This window comes from Sphaeramia orbicularis, chromosome 8 (assembly GCF_902148855.1).
Source record: "Sphaeramia orbicularis chromosome 8, fSphaOr1.1, whole genome shotgun sequence".
Taxonomy (NCBI): domain Eukaryota; kingdom Metazoa; phylum Chordata; class Actinopteri; order Kurtiformes; family Apogonidae; genus Sphaeramia; species Sphaeramia orbicularis.
Window position 1 is genome coordinate 575,731 of NC_043964.1, and position 21,531 is coordinate 597,261.

At 38.4% G+C, this 21,531-nt stretch overlaps 1 protein-coding gene across 6 annotated transcripts; it reads left to right on the top strand.

The window, feature by feature from the left end:
- The first annotated feature begins 1,659 nt into the window (after nt 1–1,659).
- LOC115423549 (nuclear distribution protein nudE homolog 1-like) lies at nt 1,660–18,101 on the top strand. Of its 6 annotated transcripts, none has more exons than XM_030140399.1 (10): nt 1,660–1,845; nt 2,507–2,612; nt 5,349–5,502; nt 9,738–9,886; nt 10,701–10,837; nt 11,261–11,464; nt 13,772–13,857; nt 16,225–16,370; nt 17,297–17,357; nt 17,427–18,101. In XM_030140399.1, exons 2-9 carry the CDS (start codon nt 2,527–2,529, stop codon nt 17,343–17,345), a joined length of 1,011 nt encoding a protein of 336 aa, XP_029996259.1. In that variant the 5' UTR covers nt 1,660–1,845; nt 2,507–2,526; the 3' UTR covers nt 17,346–17,357; nt 17,427–18,101. The 6 variants fall into 6 exon arrangements, with proteins under 6 accessions (XP_029996259.1, XP_029996260.1, XP_029996262.1 ...); XM_030140400.1 differs by having other exon boundaries at nt 17,297–17,350; nt 17,423–18,101; XM_030140402.1 differs by having other exon boundaries at nt 16,225–16,400; nt 17,297–18,101.
- The last annotated feature ends 3,430 nt before the right edge of the window (nt 18,102–21,531 follow it).

Genomic DNA, 21,531 nt, shown 5'->3' on the forward strand with positions numbered 1-21,531 from the left:
TCGAAACAGAGTGGGAAGAAGAAAAACTTACTTAATCCCACCCCCATTCTCATCATCAAATAACTGAACATAATAACGTTTTTAAATATTCACTCCTGTCCTTAGACGTCAAACCAGAACAATGAACAAAATAGGCCTAAACCAAATGAGAATAAACTCATTCGACAGTATTTACATTAAATAACCAAAATGTGTGTGGAAATAGAAACAAAGTACATTCCTGGTGGTGTTAACATGGGTAACAGTTAACCATCAACTTACATTATAATAATTACATACCAACAATGGTAAGGAAAAAACAATACAATACCACAAATAGTTACCATATCAAAAACAGAGAAAACTGCAAAAAAAGTGACTTTTTCAGTAAAATATATCATTAACAGAACATAAAACAAGTGTTTCCATCCACTGTCATTCAGTAAAACTCCATGGGTTTTACTGGTGAATCAATGTTGTAGAAGATGACAGTGTTTCCATGGTAACTACAGAGCCTCTGAACGTCCAAATGGGTCATATCTGATGACCATGAAAAGATGAAGAACTGTATTTTACACCAACTGTTTGCACATATTGACAGGATTAGTGGATCAACAGGTATTAAATAGTTTAGATCAGTAGATGGTTTTGGTCGATGATGGATGTTTGGGTCTTTATGTGTTAAAGTAGTAGTAAAAATATACATATATAGCTCTAAAAGAACAGGAATTTATATAGTATGTACTCAACAAATATCATCAATACGATAAATAAGTGTGCAAAGTATTCCTGTGTGTAATTATAATTAGGAGGCTATAAGGTGGAATTAAACAGACTGGTGGCCACAGGCATGAAGGATTTCATGTGTCGCTGACTCCCATGGCATCCTCAACCATGACTGAAGCAGCAGTATTATGAAAATAATAATCGTAAACTCTACTACTACTACTACTACCACAATAATAATACATTTTTATTTAAAAGTACCTTTCATATCAATAAAAACACTATCAATGAGCCTCTTTGAAAAGTGGAAGTGAGTAATAATAATAATAATAATAATAATAATAATAATAATAATAACAACAACAACAAGGAAATGCTTCCATTACACCATAAACACACTGATATCAAAGTGTGTTTGTTGAACCAGTATTAAGCCCTAACTATCACAACTGTACAGATGTAAAGCAAAAATTATAAATATTATACAAATAATAAGTAGATAAGCATATATTAGCTGACCACAATCCATTTTAGGTTATGTTAAATAAATTAAGAAAAACTTAATAATGAAAGACTTTATAATATGAATAAACTATTACATGTGTAAAGCTAAGAATATATTGGCTAAGCATAATCCTTTTTAAACAATAACCAAATCCTATAATAAATAAATAATTTAATAGATTAGTAAATAAAATGTATAATACAAATAAAATATCATGTGTAATATTTCCGACAGCACTAGAAGGCAGCACCGGTCTAATCCATCAAAACGTCCAGACTGAGCAGCTGTGATTATGCGGACTAATATGATCATTCTGATTGGACAACACTGATAATCCCGCCTATAACAATTTGATTGACATAAATTTGACGAATAGCAACATGAATCTCTGCTCGTGTCCAATTTGTGATTGGCTTATCGCTCGGGACAATATGAATGGCAACATGTATTGTTCTTGGTCCTCGGGGCAGGAGCCACTTTGTGGAGTCCAACTTCGGGAAAGTCACCGCGATAGTTGTGTTTTACGGATTTCCCACTTGAAAATAAACTTCTGAGCCTTGTATGAAGTTATTACATTGCGAAGAGGATTTCTAAGAAGTACACGTTTGGGAACAAAGCGTCGAAAGAAGCTACAAGTAAGTTTGAGCTGTGGTATGTTCGAAGGCTGGGATTTAAATGGTTAACGCTACACACCGTTAGCTTACACAGCTAACTATTTACACTAAAAACAAGAGTATGCCTCTAGTTTATGGTCAAAGCTGTGTTATTAATCTTAAATGTAGTTTATGGTGTCTTATCAAATGTTTTAATAAGCAACTGTATGTAATAAAAGTAAGGTGAGAGTGTGAATTAACGCCATATTATACCGTTATCTGTATTATTTAGTGTTCACTGTTGTCCATACACCGTGTACGAAGTATGTTTATGAAGAATACTGATGTTTTTAGGAGTGTGTTTAAGATCTATTCACTATAATATTCAGTTGGGTGTAGATCCAGTTTATAAATAGACCTTTAGGGAAGTGTTAAACTTTTTTCCCCTGATTGTACTTTTCCCAATGAAACAAACAACAGGGGGATTTTATTTGAAATAAACTCATTCTCGGTTGTTTTTTTTTTGTTTGTTTTTTTTTCTTTTAGCTGAAATTGCTTAAGGGTCTAAATGAGTCTGAAGTTGGTTTTATATAATGCATGCACATTTTATACTGCCTGATGTAATGTTAGAGTGCTACTGTACCAGTTCTTAAGGGACTTCTGACTAAAGAAACCTGTGTTCAAGTGTATATGTTATTATTAAACCAGTATTGGAGTCTAGACATGGGGGATCAGGAGCCTCCAGAGTTCGGGTCCCAGGAGGAAGAGCTGGAATACTGGAAGGAACTGGCTGCCAGACACCAACAGAGGTATGAACCTCCATGTTTAGTTGTGCTTTTCATACCAGAACAAAACCAAGTTTAATCACAGGCTCCAACAAGTGAAAAATCTGAGAACACTTTTGTTTTACCAACAAGAAAAACCTCCACTTTTAACAGGTGTAAGTCCTTTTTCCCACCATCAGTCCTACCTGGAGTGGAGTAAGCAATGCTTCAGATAGTGTAGTAACAGTCTGCTTTGGCACTGCTTTTATACACGTTGCGTAAAAAGTCAAGGCACCTGTAGGGATTATTTGCACTGATGTTAAAGTTGAGATCTGCTGATCCTGGGTTTTCAAGTTCGATATGATCACAGTAGTTTGGAGCAGCAAAAAACAAAATGGACATTCTTTGACTTTGTTAGAAGCCGATTAGCTGCTGATCTGAACATCTAATTTAAAGAACTGAATACCTAAAACTTAAGTAAACTAAATACATTCATCAGCTTTTATTTTCTAAGGTATTTTTGTCAATTTTTCCAACTGAGAAGCCTAGCTATCAACTAGCCTACTAGTGGAAAAAGTCTTCCCATACTGATAGTTTGTAAAATATTTTTATCAGCACCAAAGCAATCGGTCTTGCTTAATTTTCTTCCACTGCTGCAGAAAACCTGGAAGTTGTCAGTACATTTCTTATTTTCTGAAAAGATAAAAATGCTGCATAGGAGAGTATCCTCTCGTACAGGACTCCCTTCACTCCTACCATCACAATCATTTTAACTGAGCTTTTAGACTTCATTTATTCATTTATGTATGACTTTTTATATCTATCTTTTATAATATTTAATGTGTGAATGTGTATGGAACAGTTTTTATACAAGAGAACTACAATTTTTTTGTGTGCATGACGTGCAGTGACAAATACAGTAATGTATTCTCTTTTAAAAGGCCACTTTTATAACAATGTTTTTGTTGTTTAATTTTTGGTCGAGTAGACAATTTTTCTTTAAAGCTGTGATGTAAATGAAGTGGGTAAAATACCAAAAATAAATATAAAATCTAAATTTCTAATGAAGTGGATCATTTTGACTCCTATTCAAGGATAAAATAGGAGTCTTGCCAATAAGCCTTTTTTGGCATTTTATATTGAATACAACAAAACTATAGGTGCCCCCCCAGTGGAGCTTAAAGTTATGCAAACAAAACAATCCATATGTATATTCAACCACATTCCATATCACAGATCAATCAAACAAGGACAGGAAAATCAGCATAAAAATTCTTTATACTGGTAAGATATTAGATGAAATGCAAAAGTATAAATCCATTGTGTTGCGCAGTCTGCAGCAGTACAATGCTCTAGGTTGAGAGACTGGATGGCCTCAGGAAAGAAACTGTTCATTAGCCTGGTGGTTCGAGATGTTATTGACCTGTATCACGTCCCTGAGGCATGAGGGCAGAGGGTCAAATAGATGACAACCGCGGTGGGACGGCGCTTCCACAACATTATCAGCTCTGGGCTCTAACGGGTGCCAGTGACGCCCTGGAGACACCCATCACATCCAGAGGAAAAACTGGAGCGTTGTTAAGTCTGTTCAGAAAAGAAAAAAAAAAACATTTTCAGCTTCTCAAAAGAAAGCACAGAAAGGAGTTAAAGTGTCTTTGTCATTCTTTGTGAACACCTGCTGCTTTTATAACCACATAAAACACTTCACACAAAAAAGAAATTTACATCAAAACAAAAATTACCTCTAACAATAAGCTCATCTGGATCCATTAGCTGAATATTATTATGATAAGTTGAAATGTCATGTCAGAACAGGCAGTTGCACCGTATCTAAAGCATTTTTAGACAATATTCCACATTAATATGATGAGAAAAAGGCAATAAACTTACAGACAGGTCATTATAACCTGAACAGTGTCTTTACCTCAGAGGATATAGAGACAAATGTCATAAACTGGACTATTCAGCCTCATCTAGATTGTAAAACTCAAGTGGCCTCTGTGTGTGTGCATGCATGTGTGTCTGGGGATTCATACAAAATTTGGACAGAGATGACTGCAACACTTTGGCATACTTAGGTATTTTTGGTCAAGGAAGACACTAACAAAAATGGCAAGTTGATAGGACCAATATTTTGGGAGATTTTTGTAATTTTGGAAAACATTAGCCTTACAATCATGTTGCTATGCCCAAAACGCTTTGGTGGTGACTGCTGGATGAATGTGGTACAGCATGCACAAATACACAACAGCATAAAACTACCACATCTAGAACCCGTGATGATGGATATGTCCAAATCTAAAATAATCAGATGTCGGTGAACTAGCATTTTTATGTTTCTGTATTTTCTAAAGACTTGACATGTTTTTATGCATTCCATGAACAAGGAACCAAACATTGTAAAGGGTTTTTTGTTTGACACTGCATTAACTTTGCCCACAAGATAAAATATGGATTTCAGGACTTTTGAGGTCTGCAGTAAATTCTAATAAAATAATCAGTTCTTATTTCCTGTTCCCACATTTCATTTTCATCTGCAGACACTCCTGTTAGACAAACAGCCTGAGATGATCTGGTGTTTTCCTTCTAAACATACTTCTACTTCAGTGAGATTCTCATGTTTAACTTGTCATGCCTGTGGCTCTGTGGGAACATTTTCAGGTTTTTGTCATTTGTCCAAACACGCCTGGTTTGGAATTGTACAATAAAGTCTTCCTCTAAGCAGAAGTCATGATAAGTTCATGTCAGAAGTAACATCTGTCATGTGTTGGATGTGTTCAGTGCTGAAGAGGCCCAGGAGGAGCTGCAGGAGTTCCAGCAGATGAGTCGAGACTATGAGTCGGAGCTGGAGACGGAGCTGAAACAGTGTGAGGCTCGAAACCGAGAACTCCTCGCCGCCAACAACCGCCTTCGCATGGAGCTGGAAAACTACAAGGTACAGAACTGATATGGCGTCACGAACCCAGTCTTTCCTAACGTCATTGCTACAGGAGGTCGTTCAAGAACAAAGAACAGATTGAGATTCAGATGGTTCTTCTTGAACTCAGAGAAATGTGTGACATCAAATTGTGGATGGTTGAGTTACTGGGAACAAAGCAGGTCTATCAGTGCACAGATACCAGTTTTATGAGTCCCCAGAGGGTTCAAGAAGTTCTGGAGGTGGTTTTACAGCCTGTCACAGACTAGTACAATCATAGACAACAAGGTTCTTAAGCTAACTTTACGTTGTTTGTATTGTTTTATTTAATGGGACGACAAACATTGTCAAGTGGTCCAACCTACTGATAGAGCATACAGTCACGGAAAAAATTATTAGACCACCCTTGTTTTCTTCAGTTTCTTGTTCATTTTAATGCCTGGTCCAACTAAAGGTACATTTGTTTGGACAAATATAATCATAACAACAAAAATACCTCATAGTAGTTTAATTTCAGAGCTGATATTTGTCCATTTAACATGTTTTCTTGATAAAAAACAAATTCACTTCAGTTCTTACATCAATATCTATGGCATTGTACTGACAAAAACAGTGCTTTTAGACATTCCATGTTTTCTTTTCTGTTTTAGTCACATGACACACACAGGAGTTAGGACTTGATTGCATAAGCACTGTTTTTGGTGACTTTTGATGGTCTAATAATTTTTTCTGCGACTGTAAAAGCATCTCAACTGCTACACAGGGTTTCTCTGGAGTCTTTGTGATGCTCTCATACAAGGATGGTAATCAACAGCCAAATCCATTTCCAATCCTTTTATAAATGTTGACATGTTTTTCTGCAAAACTGTGACGTCAACGTCGTGTCTACACTGTCGAACAGGAGTGATCATGGATAGGAAAAAAGTGTTCCAAAGTGTTCGCTGTAAAGTCTATCAAATTACCATTTTAAGAGTGAAAACAACCACAAACATGCTGAAACATATCTCTTGAAAATACAGGTTGAAATTCCACAGATGCCATGTGTTGAACCCTCCACACAGGATTAATCAGGCTGATAAAATGCCATTTCAAAGACTGTCTATGTATTATTGAACAAAAAACTAGTAAGTCACTCCACCAGGTCCATTAGACCAGTCTTCCTCGTCTTCTTCTTCTGGTTCCACAATATTATGAACCTGTTAAATTCTGGGTCATTTGTTGAAAGTTGGAATCATTTTAATGTAACACAAACCAATGGGTTAGCCAATAGCAGAAGCTTTATTCATATAAAGCCAAGTTATGATCAGAAAACAGTAAGACAACACACATCATCATCTCTTCATAATGTGACCTTTATTTTTGCTCTTTGTCTCCTTCAGTGAGTTTTATCGGTAGAGAAATTATACTTGTACTGTTGGATCTGCTTAACGTTAGCTTAGTGCTGCAAACTTTGTCTCATTGATCTGTTTTATTAAATTATTCATGACTTACACTGGTCTTGCATATTTGTCCATTTAAGTGCTTATTGTTTGAGTTTGTGTTGTTTTCTAAAATTTGATTTCATTGAGGTTTTAGCCAAGTTCCCCCTGGTTACGTGGATGTATAGAATGTGTATGTTGGTACAAGTGTTGCATAGCATTACCATGGCAACACAGACTGAACTGTCAGCTCTGTTAGTAAATTCTAATAAAATAACCCGTTCGTATTAAAAGGCAACAGTTGTCGCTTTTCCATTGACCCTCAGATTGCGCAAATATAACTTCCACATAAAAATTCACCTAATGGAAAGATGACAATTTCTCGTTTTTCAATTAAAAGTTTTTGTGCTGGCAAGAGGTAATTGCAAAACTGCAATGGAAAGACCTTTTTCTGCAACTAGTGTCACGTGAATAAAAAAAAAAAAAAAAAGCGGATGTTGATGGACATTACCACAAGTGAAGAAGAGTTTTAAAAGAAACATGGCACAGTATATGTGGACACACCAGGAAACCCAATCATTTTAAAATTTAGGACGGGATAGAAGGATAATATATAATAATAATTAATATATCTGTAAATCAACATGATATTTTGTCTGCATGTTTATGGACTGACTTCTCGTGATATCTCGCGATAATAAATAAACAGAATCACATTTGTGATTTAATGGAAAAACAGACATTACACTTCTCTGTTTTTTTTGAACATTTAGTAAATATTGGCAAAGTGTAGATGTCCAATAGAAAAGCAACTAGTGTCTGCCATCGTCCAAAATGGATGAAATGAGAGAATATTTGGTTTTAATTTGTGTTTCCTGAGCTCATGCCATTGATTATATTGTCTCTGTAGTTGTGAATCTAGTGTTTGGTGTTGAATCTTTGTCAGTTGTGTGTTAAATACAACATACTGCTGGTGTTTCCATGGTGACGTCATCCTTCTGCAGACATCACAAGTGTCTGTTATTTGTCTTTGTGAAATAAAGCCACAGTTTGAGCTGTTATTTCCTCTTCTTCTTCTTGACAGTTTCCGGCAGGTATTTGATATCACTGTTGTGGAATGTACAACTGTCGGAACAAAAAAAACAAAAACATGCATCGATAAAAGGAATGATATGTAAAGAGTCAGGCTTCCTTCTGTTATGTAAAGCCGGATGTTTGTTACACAGGCTTTACATTTTCTCTTAATGGATTTGATGTGCTGGTTAAAGCTGGTCTAACTGGGGGATTCCATGTTTATCAGCTGATCCCAGTGGGTCTTTGTGGCCTCAGTGAACAGGCTTCACACAGTTTGACAGAGGGCTGATTCAGGAGGAGGAGGAGGAGGAGGAGGAGGAGGAGGAGGAGGAGGAGGAGGAGGAGGAGGAGGAGGAGGCAGCTGATAAGTCTGTGTCTGGAGGGGATGGTGGTACTAACAGACCACTTCCACTTATGTCACAACCTCGGAGAATGTCACCACTCTGACTCCAAAGGGGAGATAGAAGTTAGGCGTTAAAGGTACATTCCAGTGTTGTCCACTCATTTCCCTGTGATTGTGAGGGTGTGGTTCAATGACATGTCGTGACCTTCCAGTGGCTCAATGGGTTCAGTTCATTTCAGGTCAGAGGTGTTTTTAACGCCGAACCGCAAAACCAGTTCAGATCCTGCCTCAAACAGTCTGATGGTCTTGCCTGAGCCTAAGGAGGAGGTTTTAGGACGTAGTTTTACATTGTTTATGTCCTTTTCCCCTCTTGAACTGCAGCTGACCTGTCACCAAGAAGCGCAGTGCTATTATCAACCGTTCCTCTGTTGCCATGGTAAAGCTACGCAATGCTTTTAGCAATATATACAAGCTACGCATCCACGTAACCAGAAGAACATCTGCTAAAAGCTCAACAAATCCAATTTTCTGAAAATGGAATACAACTCAAACAACAAGCACTGGTCAAATACTGAAAACAAGCTAACAGTCTGACACCAGCAAATGTCATGAATAATTTAATAAAACAGACCAGTGAGACAAACTTTACAGTGCGAAGCTAACACTAAGCAGATCCAACAGTTCAAGGATTATTTCTACCAATAAAACTCACAAGATGAGCAAAAATAAAAAGTCACATTACAAAGAGATGATTATGAATTTTGTTCTTATTTTTGCTGTTTTCTGATCATAACATGGTTTTACATGAGAAGCTTCTGCTATCGGCTACTTGACATTTTCTCATTCGCTGTTTGAGTCAATGTCTGGGGAGAAAAAAACAATGAATCCTGCAACTTACTGTCTCATTCCTTTAAGTTTTGATCAAAATTTGAACAAAATAAATGGACAACAGATTAACTACATTTTAATGCCATGTATAGATGTATCTGGAAAAACATATTTCTGAAAAGTGTAGATTTTGTAAAACTTTCCATGTTTGCATGAGTTCAGGGGGAAACTGTTGTTGTGCGAGACAAAAAATGCATGAATATCATGCATGACCTTTGTTTATCCTACCCTTAACCCCATGATGGCGCTCTACTGTGCGTTTATGCAGGTTTATGTGGATGAAAACTTTTCTAAAAACAATCTGGTGCGAATGTTATTATTGAAAACAGAGGTGGACAAATATCAGTTTCTATAATTACTCGACTACATGTAAAAGTGACCTAAATCTTTAAGAGTATTTTCAGGACCCTCTTCTACTAATTCTGCAGTTTTGTTTGGTTTTTTTTGTTTGTTTGTTTTTTTTGCAATTTGCAGGTTTTTCTTCCTCTTCCGCTCATTTTCTGCCTGTATGGTTTGTTTTGTCCCAACAGGAGAAGTATGAGACGCAGCACTCGGAGGCCTGTAGACAGATCTCCACCCTGGAGGGAGACCTGGCCGAGACCACGGCCATCAGAGACCAGCTCCATAAGTACATCAGAGAATTAGAACAGGCCAACGACGACCTGGAGAGGGCCAAGAGGTCAGAGGGCAATAAGACAGGTTTATGCAAATATTCCTCTACATCCGACATGTGATCTCTAACATGTTTATTATAATATTATTCTCTGTATTTTACATTTTTTAATGAAAATGAGGTATTTTTCTATAATTAATTCACTGATCATGTAGATTTTTATAAAAGCTTAAAATAAATTTACAGGTAATAATATCAAAACAGAGAAAACTGAAGAAAAAGTTACTTTTCCAGTCAAATAATTTCATTAACTGAATATAAAACAAGTGTGTCCATCCACTGTCACTGATCCAACTTCGTAGGTTTTAGTGGTGAAACAATATTGCAGAAGATGATGGTGTTTTCACAGTAGCTACGGAGCCTCTGAACGTCCAAATGGGTCATATCTGATGACCATGAAAAGACGACAAACTGCATTTTACACCAATTATTTACATGTATTGAACATTATTGATCAGTAGATGCTTGTGGTTGTTTAGGTCTTTGAAGGTAAATAATATTGTTAGTATATTTGCTAAAGACTTCAGCTGCTTTAGATCATGCAAGTATACATGTCATTTTATGTCATCTTACCCCATTTACAAACTTTAACTCTAAAGAGCATTTAAAGCTTCTGTAGGCAGTTTCAGAAGAGCAATTCTGTACTTGCAGTTAAATAATTCAAATTTATTTAAGAGGTCTGAGTGGAAACTAGACTTGTGTACCTCAGACTAACCCTAAACTGGACTGTCATTTTTTCACACACTGTATGTGAACACCATCAGAGCAGACACTGTTATGAGTGTAGTTCGGCTGCTTAGCTGGTGTTTGTTGATTCCAGGGCGACCATCATGTCCCTGGAGGACTTCGAGCAGAGGATGAACCAGGTCATAGAGAGGAATGCCTTCCTGGAGAGCGAACTGGATGAGAAGGAGAATCTATTGGAGTCAGTTCAGAGGCTGAAGGACGAGGCCAGAGGTCAGCAGATGATCAGACGTACAATATATGGACAAAAGTATTGGGACACGTTGAATTCAGGTGTCTCTTTTCCAACAGGGGTCTGGGATACAAAGTAGATGGTTATTTGTGGTAGAAAATTATTTACAGTCGGAGCAAGAAAAATACTTTAGAAATTTAGAGGAAGAGACAAAAGCAATGTGGAAAAATATTCAAGTAAAAACCATCTCTGAGGCATTTTGGAAGCAAAGATAACAATTTAAACTAAACTAACCAATGCAGTGATATTTATCACACACATTTGTCATTATTGTTTTGTATCCCAGATCCCTGTTACAAAAGGAACACCTGAATTCCACATGTCCACATACTTTTGTCCACATAGTGTCCAGTATGTAACCAGGTGTGTGTGTCCGAAGTGTTTAACTCTGATGTCCGTGTCAGACCTGAGGCAGGAGTTGGCCGTTCAGCAGAAACAGGACAGGAAGCCGTCACTCAGCAGCGCAGCCAAAGAGCCGAGCGTCCTGCCCACCCCCCCTCTGACCCCCCCGGATAAGAGAACAGAGGAGAAAGCCCCGCCCACCACGCCGTCCAGACCTCCAGCTGCAGCCGAGGCCTTCTCCACCCCTCAGGCCTCCGTCAGCAGAAGTCAGCACTTTGTCTTTTCTATCCATGACACGGTTCCACATTAAATCCACTCTGATATTTACGTAGTGTGAAATCTGATGTTAACCATAAACTACACAGAGAGGAAAACAATGGACCTCATTCACTAGTAGGTTGTGTTCAGACTCTACATCAGTGGCTGGATTCATGACACGTGGTCGGGTTTGTTGTTGCGCTGTGTGTACATTAATGAATCAGAGTCCTTTTAAAGCTGCGTATGACTTTCGTCACCAATTTTTCATCAAATCCGTAAACCCCGAGTCCTCGCCTTAGTATCACAAACCCTTAAGTCTTTCTGTGATTATTTACCTGAATCTTTTTCCTCGCGGTGAACAATTTCGAAGTGTACTCCACCATAAACAATTCATTTGTTTACAAAAAGAGCCAGTAGGTCGCTCAGGCATTTTTGGAAATTTGTCGCAACGCTGCAGTAGGAAGAGGCAATGAAGTAATTTCCGTGTTTGTCGCTGCTGTGGTCATAATGCAGCTGTGTGGAGCTCCACTTCCCACAATGCACGTCGCGACAAATTTCTGAAAATGCCCGAGTGGCCCGCTGAGTCTGTTTTTTTTTGTTTTTTTTACTTGTCTTGTCCTTCATCATAACAGCAGAATGGTAGTCTGGCTCCTATTGGTGCTTGATAGGATAATTTTCTTTATGGTGAATCAAAACTCAAATATTTCTTTAATCTTCCATTTATGTATTTATTCAGTCAGATCTGGGAGAAAGACCTTGTCCCATGCACACACAAAAGCTTTCTCAACTTGGGTTCTTTGTTCTGTCCTTTTATATAGTCTCCTTGTAGGGTCTCCTTGTCTCCACCATCGTACCTTGAGAACCTAAAAGTCCCAACATCTTGAAGTCATTTTGTCCCATACCCTAACTCACATTCTTGTAATGTTTACCTTCCATAGATCTCTAAAGGACATCACAACACATTAGCTCAGGTCCATCCTTACAATATCGTCCGTTTTTTTCCTGTGTGTATACTCAGACTAAACAGCAAAACAATATCAAAAGTTAAAATTCCATATAACCCAATAGTACGTGGCCAAAAGATACTTTGATTAACTAGCATCACAAGATAAGAGCGAAAAACCCTGAAACATGTACATGAGAAAACTCATGCATTCAAGGGATAAAAATTCTCTTATGTCCCCCTAGATTGCTTTATCCAGCCAATCTCTGGGCGAACACTCGATGAGTCTTGTGAGGCACAACTTATTTCCCTTCTTCTTCCTTTTCTGATGTTTATCCTTCTAATTGCATAGTCAAAATACATTCACATAAAATGATTTATCAGGAAAATGAACATATAACATAACATTCATAGTAATGGCAGTTGTATCATCTCCTCAGTGCTGAACACATTTGCTTTGCCAAGAGGAACTTCATAAAGTCTATGAAGCTCCACTTGATATTCTACTGTGTTTATTATGAGTTTTGTTGAACCGCATTTCGATACCGGACCTGACACGGGGGGTGGGGTGTTGAAGGGGAGAGAGCAAGAACGAAGAAGGTGGCGAAGACCCTCACAAGAAAGTATTAACAATACAAACAGTAACAACCATGGTGATAATTATAATGGTAACAGTAACTACAACCAGAACTGAGTAAACTAGGAAGAAGAGAGAAAAAAACCCCAAAACAAACAAACAAAACTACAAGAAAATAAAATACATAAGACCTATTAAATGATGAATAGAAGAAAAGAAAGTATGAACAGAATAATACACCATGTCTGCCCAAATAATACCAGTAACAAATAATACCAGTAACAGATAATACCAGTAACAGATAATACCAGTAACAGATAATACCAGTAACAGATAATACCAGTAACAAATCCACACAACATCAGCTCTTCACATTAATCTGCTGTGACAGAGTGAAGAAGGCAAAGAGAATGAGGTGAATGAGGTTCTCTGTAAACAAATGGACCGTTTATGGTGGAGTACACTTTGAAATTGTTCACCGTGAGGGAAAAGATTCTGGTGAATAATCACGGAAAGACTTACGGACTCATGACACTTGGGCTATGACTCGGATTTTACAGATTTGATAAAAAATTGGTAATGAAAGTCATACGCTGTTTTAACATTGAGGCTAATCCATAATAAAATAGATCTGGTGTATTTTACTAAACCTCAGTCATGCTAGAGGATGTATGAGATAAGGGTGTGAAAATCTATTAATTAACCCGTTTGTATAAGAAGAAGGAGGTCCATTGAAAAGAAAGTGTTAGGCACATTTTCAATATGTACTTTTTATTGTTGTTTTTCTTGCTGCAGGTGAAAGTCTTTCGGGGACTCCTCTCACCACATCAGCCAGAATCTCAGCCCTGAACATTGTGGGAGAACTCCTGAGGAAAGTCGGGGTAAGAGCCTCATCAGTCCAACACTGATACGAAGATATGAAGATAAGTCTGTTGAATCAGCCGGGGACTGGTCATGTGAGGCTGCGGGCTGTTTCTGGGTTTATTCGCCCTGACATATTAAACAGCTGCTGCTTTTCCTCCTCTACAAAACAACCAAGTGTGAAAAGAAGCAGCACAGATGACACACAGAAAATAATCTCTCCCTGAAGATGTTTATTCCAGACAGTAGAGGTGGAGATCTGTGGCGGTCTCATGATTCCACTTGGGCTACAAATAAAACCAAACTGGAGTCGATGAAAGGCGTAATATTTGGCTCAGGGTTTCAGAAAAGTGACTTAAAGTTACATGTGACAAGGTTGGAACAGAATCAAAATAGGTCTATTTTCTTTTTTGTCAAAATGGAAATGAAAAAAACTCAACATTTTAACGGTTATTAGGTTTTATCTCACCGGTCGATCGGCCAGGAGCTTCTGTGAAGGTGCTGTGTCTTCATTAGCAGGTTCTTCAAACATCTTTTCTGAAACTACTCGTCGGGTTCATTTCAGATTTTATATGTAGGTTCCTTGGGACAATGTCTACAAAGTTTGTTCAGTTTCCAAGAATTTAGATGTTTGAATTTTTGATGAAGTTTTGAAATCCTACTATAGTGGACGTTCTGTGTCCGACGCGTGTCAGGATGTTTGTTCCAATGTTGCAGCACGGGAGGCCGTACGGGTGCAATGCTGCTGTTGCACCATGGGAGGGCGCTATCGTACAATGGCACCACGGGTACAATGCCGCTAGAGTACTACAAATTTTGCCTTCGCTTATAATGGTCCATATTATGATGGTTTATAACATGAAAATAGTTACAGATATTAATATAGTTATTATTGAGCACTGATGGGAAGTCATCACTTTCATTTGGGTCCATGACCTTTGACCTTGGGTGACCTTGAAGGGTCAATCTCAAGGTCACTAGTGTCCAAACTTCAACAATCTTCTCTGAAACTACTGGTTAGATTCATTTAAAAACATTTGTGTATCTTCCTCGAGACAATGTCCACAAACTTTGCTCACAGTTTTGCAGAAATTTAGATTTTTTTTTCATATTTTAATGACTTATTATATGTAAATGGTTACAGATGTCAATATAGTTCCTGCTGGTCACTGATAGAAGTCATATATGAACTTTAATGAGCTGAGTTCTCCTCCAGTGAAAGTACTGCCCACTTCTATCGGTAGATTGATCTAATCCATCCAGACCACAGGACTCGAACATAGAACAGAACCTGACAACTTCACAAATTCAACTGATTTGATTCTTGATAGAACATGCAGGTGAGACTCAGGGACATTGGTCCTATTTTATTTGTTTTGTGAACATGCTTTAATTTCAGCTCCTCACCACTAATTGCTGTTGGTGAAGTGGAACATTTGCACAAGATTGAACCTGTTCCTTCCACTTACTTTGTGTTACATGTCTCCTATTGGTGAGACCAAGTTCCACAGCTTATAAGAACCAAGAACAAAATCAGTATCAAGTCACATGTGAAAGGTAATAAACTCAAGTTTCAGAAAATGTCCTTTGAGTACGTGGATAAAAACATACACACACCAGTCCTTTCAGCTGTGATTCTGTCACTGATTATGTTTGGTTTTCAGGGATACTGTCAAATAAACGTAGTGACTCTATTATGGAGAATCTAACTTTATAACAGTGTAGAACATGTTTATGTTGACTAGTTTTATTATAGAAACTTTAACCCTTAATGCACGATTTTGTCTCTGGCACCAGATATTTGCACACACCGTCATTCAAATTACTGTAGATCCTGAACCATTTGTGCTATTGACAAAATAAAAACCAAACCAAATCTAACATTATGGTAGAGGTCTGCATTGGCTGAGGGGGAGGGGTGGCAGTGGGCGGAGCAGAGAGCAGCAGAGTGCAGTCAGTGAGAGAGACATGGAAGATTTTTATGACTTTGAACAGTATTTTAGCTGTGAATTCTTTTAAATTGTATATAACCCAACGTACCATCACATAACTCTGGAACTCTTTGCCACTGGAGCTCAGAAATATCACTTCATTCCTTCTCTTCAAACTCTTCAAATCCAAACTCAAAACTCATCTGTTTAGGACCGCTTTCTCTTTGGGACCACAATTGCATTGATGATTTTTAATCTGTCTTTTGCTTTTTATTCTGTTTTATTGCTTGTTTTATGCTCTCCTTTTTATTGTATGGTGTCTTTGAGTGCCAAGAAAGCCACCTATAAATAAAATTTATTATTATTAATAATAATAATAATAATAATATTTAGTACAAAATGGAGACTGGATCGGTCTGGTGGGAATGCAGAGGTTAAACTCTTTCTTTGTCGTAGAACTTGGAGTCGCGGCTGGCGTCGTGTCGGGAATACGTCAACGAGCAAACAGCGAACAGGAGGGGAAACGGCGGAGGAACGGGGACGGCGGCGGGACAGAACAACCCCCCGGAGAATCACCCAACCAACGGCATCTACAACAAAGGGTGAGCTGGGACGCCGCTCCAAGAAAGACGGTACAAAAACCCACCAAAGGAATTTGAACGGGGGTTTAATGTTAAAGGGGCCGAGGGGTCATTAGAGGTCAACGTTGGTCTGGTTCTTAGAGTTAAAGGTTTATTTTGTTTTTGTTGTGAACTCAAACATATGTCTGTAGACGTAGAACACATGTCGAAGTGAACTCCAGTCCTTTTAGGTACAGTTTGAGGGTCTTTGAGTTTTTGCTGACATTCTGACAATTACAATTAGATAGCAAAGATAACAATTTGAACCAAACTAACCAAAGCAGTGCAATCATATTTATCCCAATATTAAACTACATTATATTAGCCATTGTTTTGTATCCCAGACCCCTGTTAGAAAAGAAACACCTGAATTCAACGTGTCCACATACTTTTGTACATATAGTGTAGATTTAACTCAAAGTGAGTAAACAAAACTATTTTAACCTTCACCCATGAATAAATACAGGGGAGTCGCTCTCATTCACTGGACACAGACACATCACATCTATATAGTCTAGAGCAGGGCTGTCAAACATGTGTCCTGGGGACCAAATGCGGCCCCCCAGAGGGTCCGGTTCAGTCCCTGGGATGTTTTTGCCAAGTGAAAAAATTCCAGTCTTGAATTGAATTAAGCAAAAAAAAAAATTTAGCTTGAATTAAGGAAAAAATCTTGAATTAAGCCAAAAAAACCCAAAAAACCTTCAATTAAGTAAAAAAAGAAAAACTTCAATTAAGTAAAAATAAATCTTGAATTAAGCAAAAAAAAATCTTGAATTAAGTAAAAAAAAATCTTCAATTAAGTTAAAAAAATCTTTACCCTTATCCTTATTTTATTTTATTCTTGTCTTAATCCTTTTCTTTATCTAAATGTGATTGATTGATGATTGATTGGCTTTTGTTGTTTCCAGGCTGGTGAAGAGGTTGGACTTTGGAGCCGGACCGAAGCTGCTGCTGTGAACCACCAGAACCAGCAGAACCACCAGAACCAGCAGAACCACCAGAACCACCAGAACCAGCAGAACCGCCAGAACCAGCAGAACCTCCAAACATGTATCGGTACCGTCCCATATCACGCCGTGGCCTCAGACTCCACTGGTTTAAGACGCGGTTGACCGCCACAGGATGCTGCAGTAATGGAATGGACGTTGCTATGGATACGGCGGCACATTTCATGCAGCTCTAGTTGTTTTAACTGGATTCTTCTGCACAAGCACTTAGCGTCAACTAACCGGCCATTTCACCTCCCAGGGTTTTGCGCTTTTTTTTTCCGTCTCTGTGCATTTTCGAGACGACCTGGACTCACAAAGACACTGGAAAGACACGAACTGAAGCTGGTTTATTCGAAAAGACAAGAACCTAAGGGACGTATCCGACTATAGTAGTGTTTTATTATTTTTTTTTTTTTTAGAATAAACCTTGAAACTTGGATGTACAAAGGAAAAGTAGTTTGGAGGAAAATGAGTTTAATGTTTTCAGATTCTACTTCGATGCTCCACGTGATGTTTTAAGAGCGTCGTTTAATGTATGACTTGATTGATTGTATGATTTAAACAGAAGCTGCTGTGAATCCACGGTCCGACGTTTGAGGGACAAACAGATTCAAACATGTTTAGTTTAGTGTGAACAGTTTTTAGACACTGGAGGAGCACTTTGAGCGGCTGGACAGTGTTAGAGGAAGGTTAGCGCTTCTACGGCGGTTTGGTTCCACACCGCAGTAGAATTTGAGTCAGGGCTGTCAAACATGCATCCCAGGGCCCAAATGCACCCCCCCCACCCACCCCCCCAAAAGGTTCCAGTCCCACCCCTGGGATGAATTTACACAGTGTCTAAACTCCACAGTCCAGGCTGTGGAACTCATGTTAGTGTGGGTTCCACATCCAGACCAATCTGATCTACAGTCCAATAAGAACAGCAGAAGAACCCACACAAAAGAACCACTGCAGATTTACTACTGGGACTGATGGGAAACAAGAAAAGCACTGAGAGAGCGCAGACCTGCACCAGGACACATCTGCCTCCTGTACGTGTTTGTGTGTTTGTTTATTAACAGGAGAACTCAAAAGTTATGGACGGATTTTCAGGAAACGTTCAGGAAATGTTGATACTGGCACAAGGAAGAAATCATTAGATTTTGGTGGTGGTGGTGGTGGTGGGGGGGGGCTTGAGTTATCTTGCTAACAAACAAACAAACACACACACAAAGCAAAGTGATCACAATACCTCCTGGCAGAAGTAAAAATAATATTATATTATGTCTGTAAAAAATGACAACTTCAAATTTTTGTCTTTGTTTTAGTGCAAAAAAAACCATTAAATTATGAAAAGATTTCAATTAAGTAAAAAAAAAAATCTTGAATTAAGACAAAAAAAATTCTCAAATTTAGCAAAACAATCTTGAATTAACAACGGCAAATATTTTTCTTTTAGTGCGAAAAATCACATGAAATTGTGAAACTCTTTCCATTTCCAAACTCTCCTGTACCAATAAAATGTGACTAACCTGAACAAATGTGCCCAACCTGAAATGTCTGTATTAAATTCAGTCCAGTTTGAACTCTTTTCTTCCTGTTCCTCAGTGTTTAGTGTCTTTGCAGATCTGATCCAGAATGCACATGGACTAATGAGAAGTGGAGGAAGAAGACTGAGAAAATTACACTGATTTAACTGAAGAAATGTCCGTTTTTTCAGGTTATTCACATCTTTTTTGTTTGGATAGTTTATAAAAGGAAGTATTTTCATCATTTAATGTTTTTTTTTGCACTCCAACACAGACGTAAATGTGCAGTTGTCATTCTGTCTGGGTTCTTCTGTTCTTCTTTTCCTGGTTGGTTCCACTGCAGATCAGATCAGACTGAATGTGGAATCTGAAAGAACAGCAGTTCAGAACCCTGGTTTAAGTCATTAGAATGTACCAGAGTATTTCAAAAAGAGTTAAAATCATACTGTATTTCCTCAAATAGTGACTTCTGCTGCAGAAGATTAAATGAAGGACTGTGTGACACCAGGAAAATCTGTGATCATACAGGTGTAGCTCCGCCCCTTGTGGGCGTGTCCATGGAAACATATTAGTCAGTGGGGAAAGACGAGTCATTTTTTGATCCTGTTTGAACCAGATACTGTCATTACACTGGACTCCTTTTATTGCACACTTTTGTTTTTTGTTTTTTAGGTCTTTTCCAGTTAATTCCAGTGCATTTTCTCTTGTTTCAAACGTCAGGAAGCTTCAAAAAGTTCATGGAAAAAGAACAGCTGGAAAAAACTGTTTATGTTCTGATGTTTATTTTTGAACACAAGCTCCATTTAGGTCGACCCACATCTGCAAGTGTTGATACCAGCCTTTAACCCTTTCATGCACACTGGTCACTCCACTGGTCACTCCACTGGTCACTCCAGTGGACAGTTCTTCTGCAGCTGTTCTCTTGTATATTCATGGGTTTGGTTGTTTCAGTTCCATATCAGCCGACACAGTGGACACTAATGCACCATCCCATAATAATCCACTGACATTCAGACCAGTACTGGAACTGCTGTTCTAGATAAACCTGATCTGCACTGACAGGTTTGAGTGGAAATCAGTTGCTAATTATTATTATTAGACTGTAATTAACAGGGTTTTTTTTAACAATTTTTTTTGCACATTATCTCCACAAAGTGAGTAATAATTAGCATTAGAGTATGTTAAAATGACAAAACATCAGCAGCATTAAAAACATGTATGTGTATTTCCTAGTTTTCACACAGTATCAGTAAATCTGTTTCTTTGCTTCAAAAGTTAAACACGTTGTCCGGCTGAGTGGAGATTTTTGCAACTCCATGAAAAATAGGTTCATATAAAAAAATGTTCAATGACAGTTTTTTGTTTGTTTTTTTTCATGCGTACAGATGGATAAAAACACTGAGGAAAAAACAGTGTTGATGAAGGCCGTCATAGTTCACACATGAAAGGGTTAAATCTGTGGTTTTTCCACTAACTGTCTGAACCCCCTGGTTCTGATTGTAATGTTGAATTTATGAAGTTGAAGCAGGAAAATGTGGAATTATGAAGTGGTTTGCACAGGACAGGAGTAGTTTGTCCACTTGAACTGTTTCATGCCTGACCCTGGATGAGCCGGTTCTTCTGAAAGCACCTGTTTGTATTTGAGGAAATGCAGTAAATGTCATAGATGTGATCTGTGTGGGTTCTGATTCACATGTGGAGTCACTGTGTCCACTGGCCCACGGTAGGAACAGAAGCTAATGTTCAGTCTGTCCAGTCCTTCCACAAACACCTGGAAATGAGCAGAGGATCTGTGGAGGCTTAGTTTGGTTTGGAGGAGGAAGAGGAGGAGGAGGAGGAAGAGGAGGAGGAGGAAGAGGAGGAGGAGGAAGAAGAGGAGGAGGAGGAGGAGGAGGAAGAAGAGGAGGAGGAAGAGGAGGAGGAGGAAGAAGAGGAGGAGGAGGAGGAGGAAGAGGAGGAGGAGGAAGAAGAGGAGGAGGAGGAGGAAGAAGAGGAGGAGGAGGAAGAAGAGGAGGAGGAGGAGGAAGAGGAGGAGGAGGAGGAAGAGGAGGAGGAAGAAGAGGAGGAGGCACTTTTTTAGGTTTTCCATGAATAAATAACATTTCTGAGCTGGACTTCTGTGTCTGGGAGTGAATGTACAAGATTGGAAAAGTTCAGTGAAGGAAACGTGTTTTATGTTAAAAACTATGAAATAAAGTCAGTGTTCAAAGTTTGAAACTGTAGGAGGAGCAAATTTACAAAAGTTCAGAGAAAAGTCAGTGAAGTTAGATCGACCCTTTCATGCAGGACGTCCTCATTTGTGGACACATGGTTTAAACTCACTTTCCAAAAGGTTCTGAAGGTAATCTTCTCCAGACCACATGTGGTCAGTCTGTACAGACCCACAGCAGCACAAAGGATCATCTCAGCTGTAGAACGTGGACGCTCTGTGACCTGATACAGTTCACCTGTAAGACCCAGCTGTGGGTTTACTGTCCACAGTTTCAGAGCTTCATACAAAAAAACCCAAAAACGCTCTACCACAGAGGACATTCCATAGTTAAAAAAAGCATCTGAAAAAACTGTTGCATCATGATGTTTCTAATATAGGTAATTATTTAATTAAAAAAGCCCAGACCTGTACTTTCCTGGGTCTCAGGAGGTTCA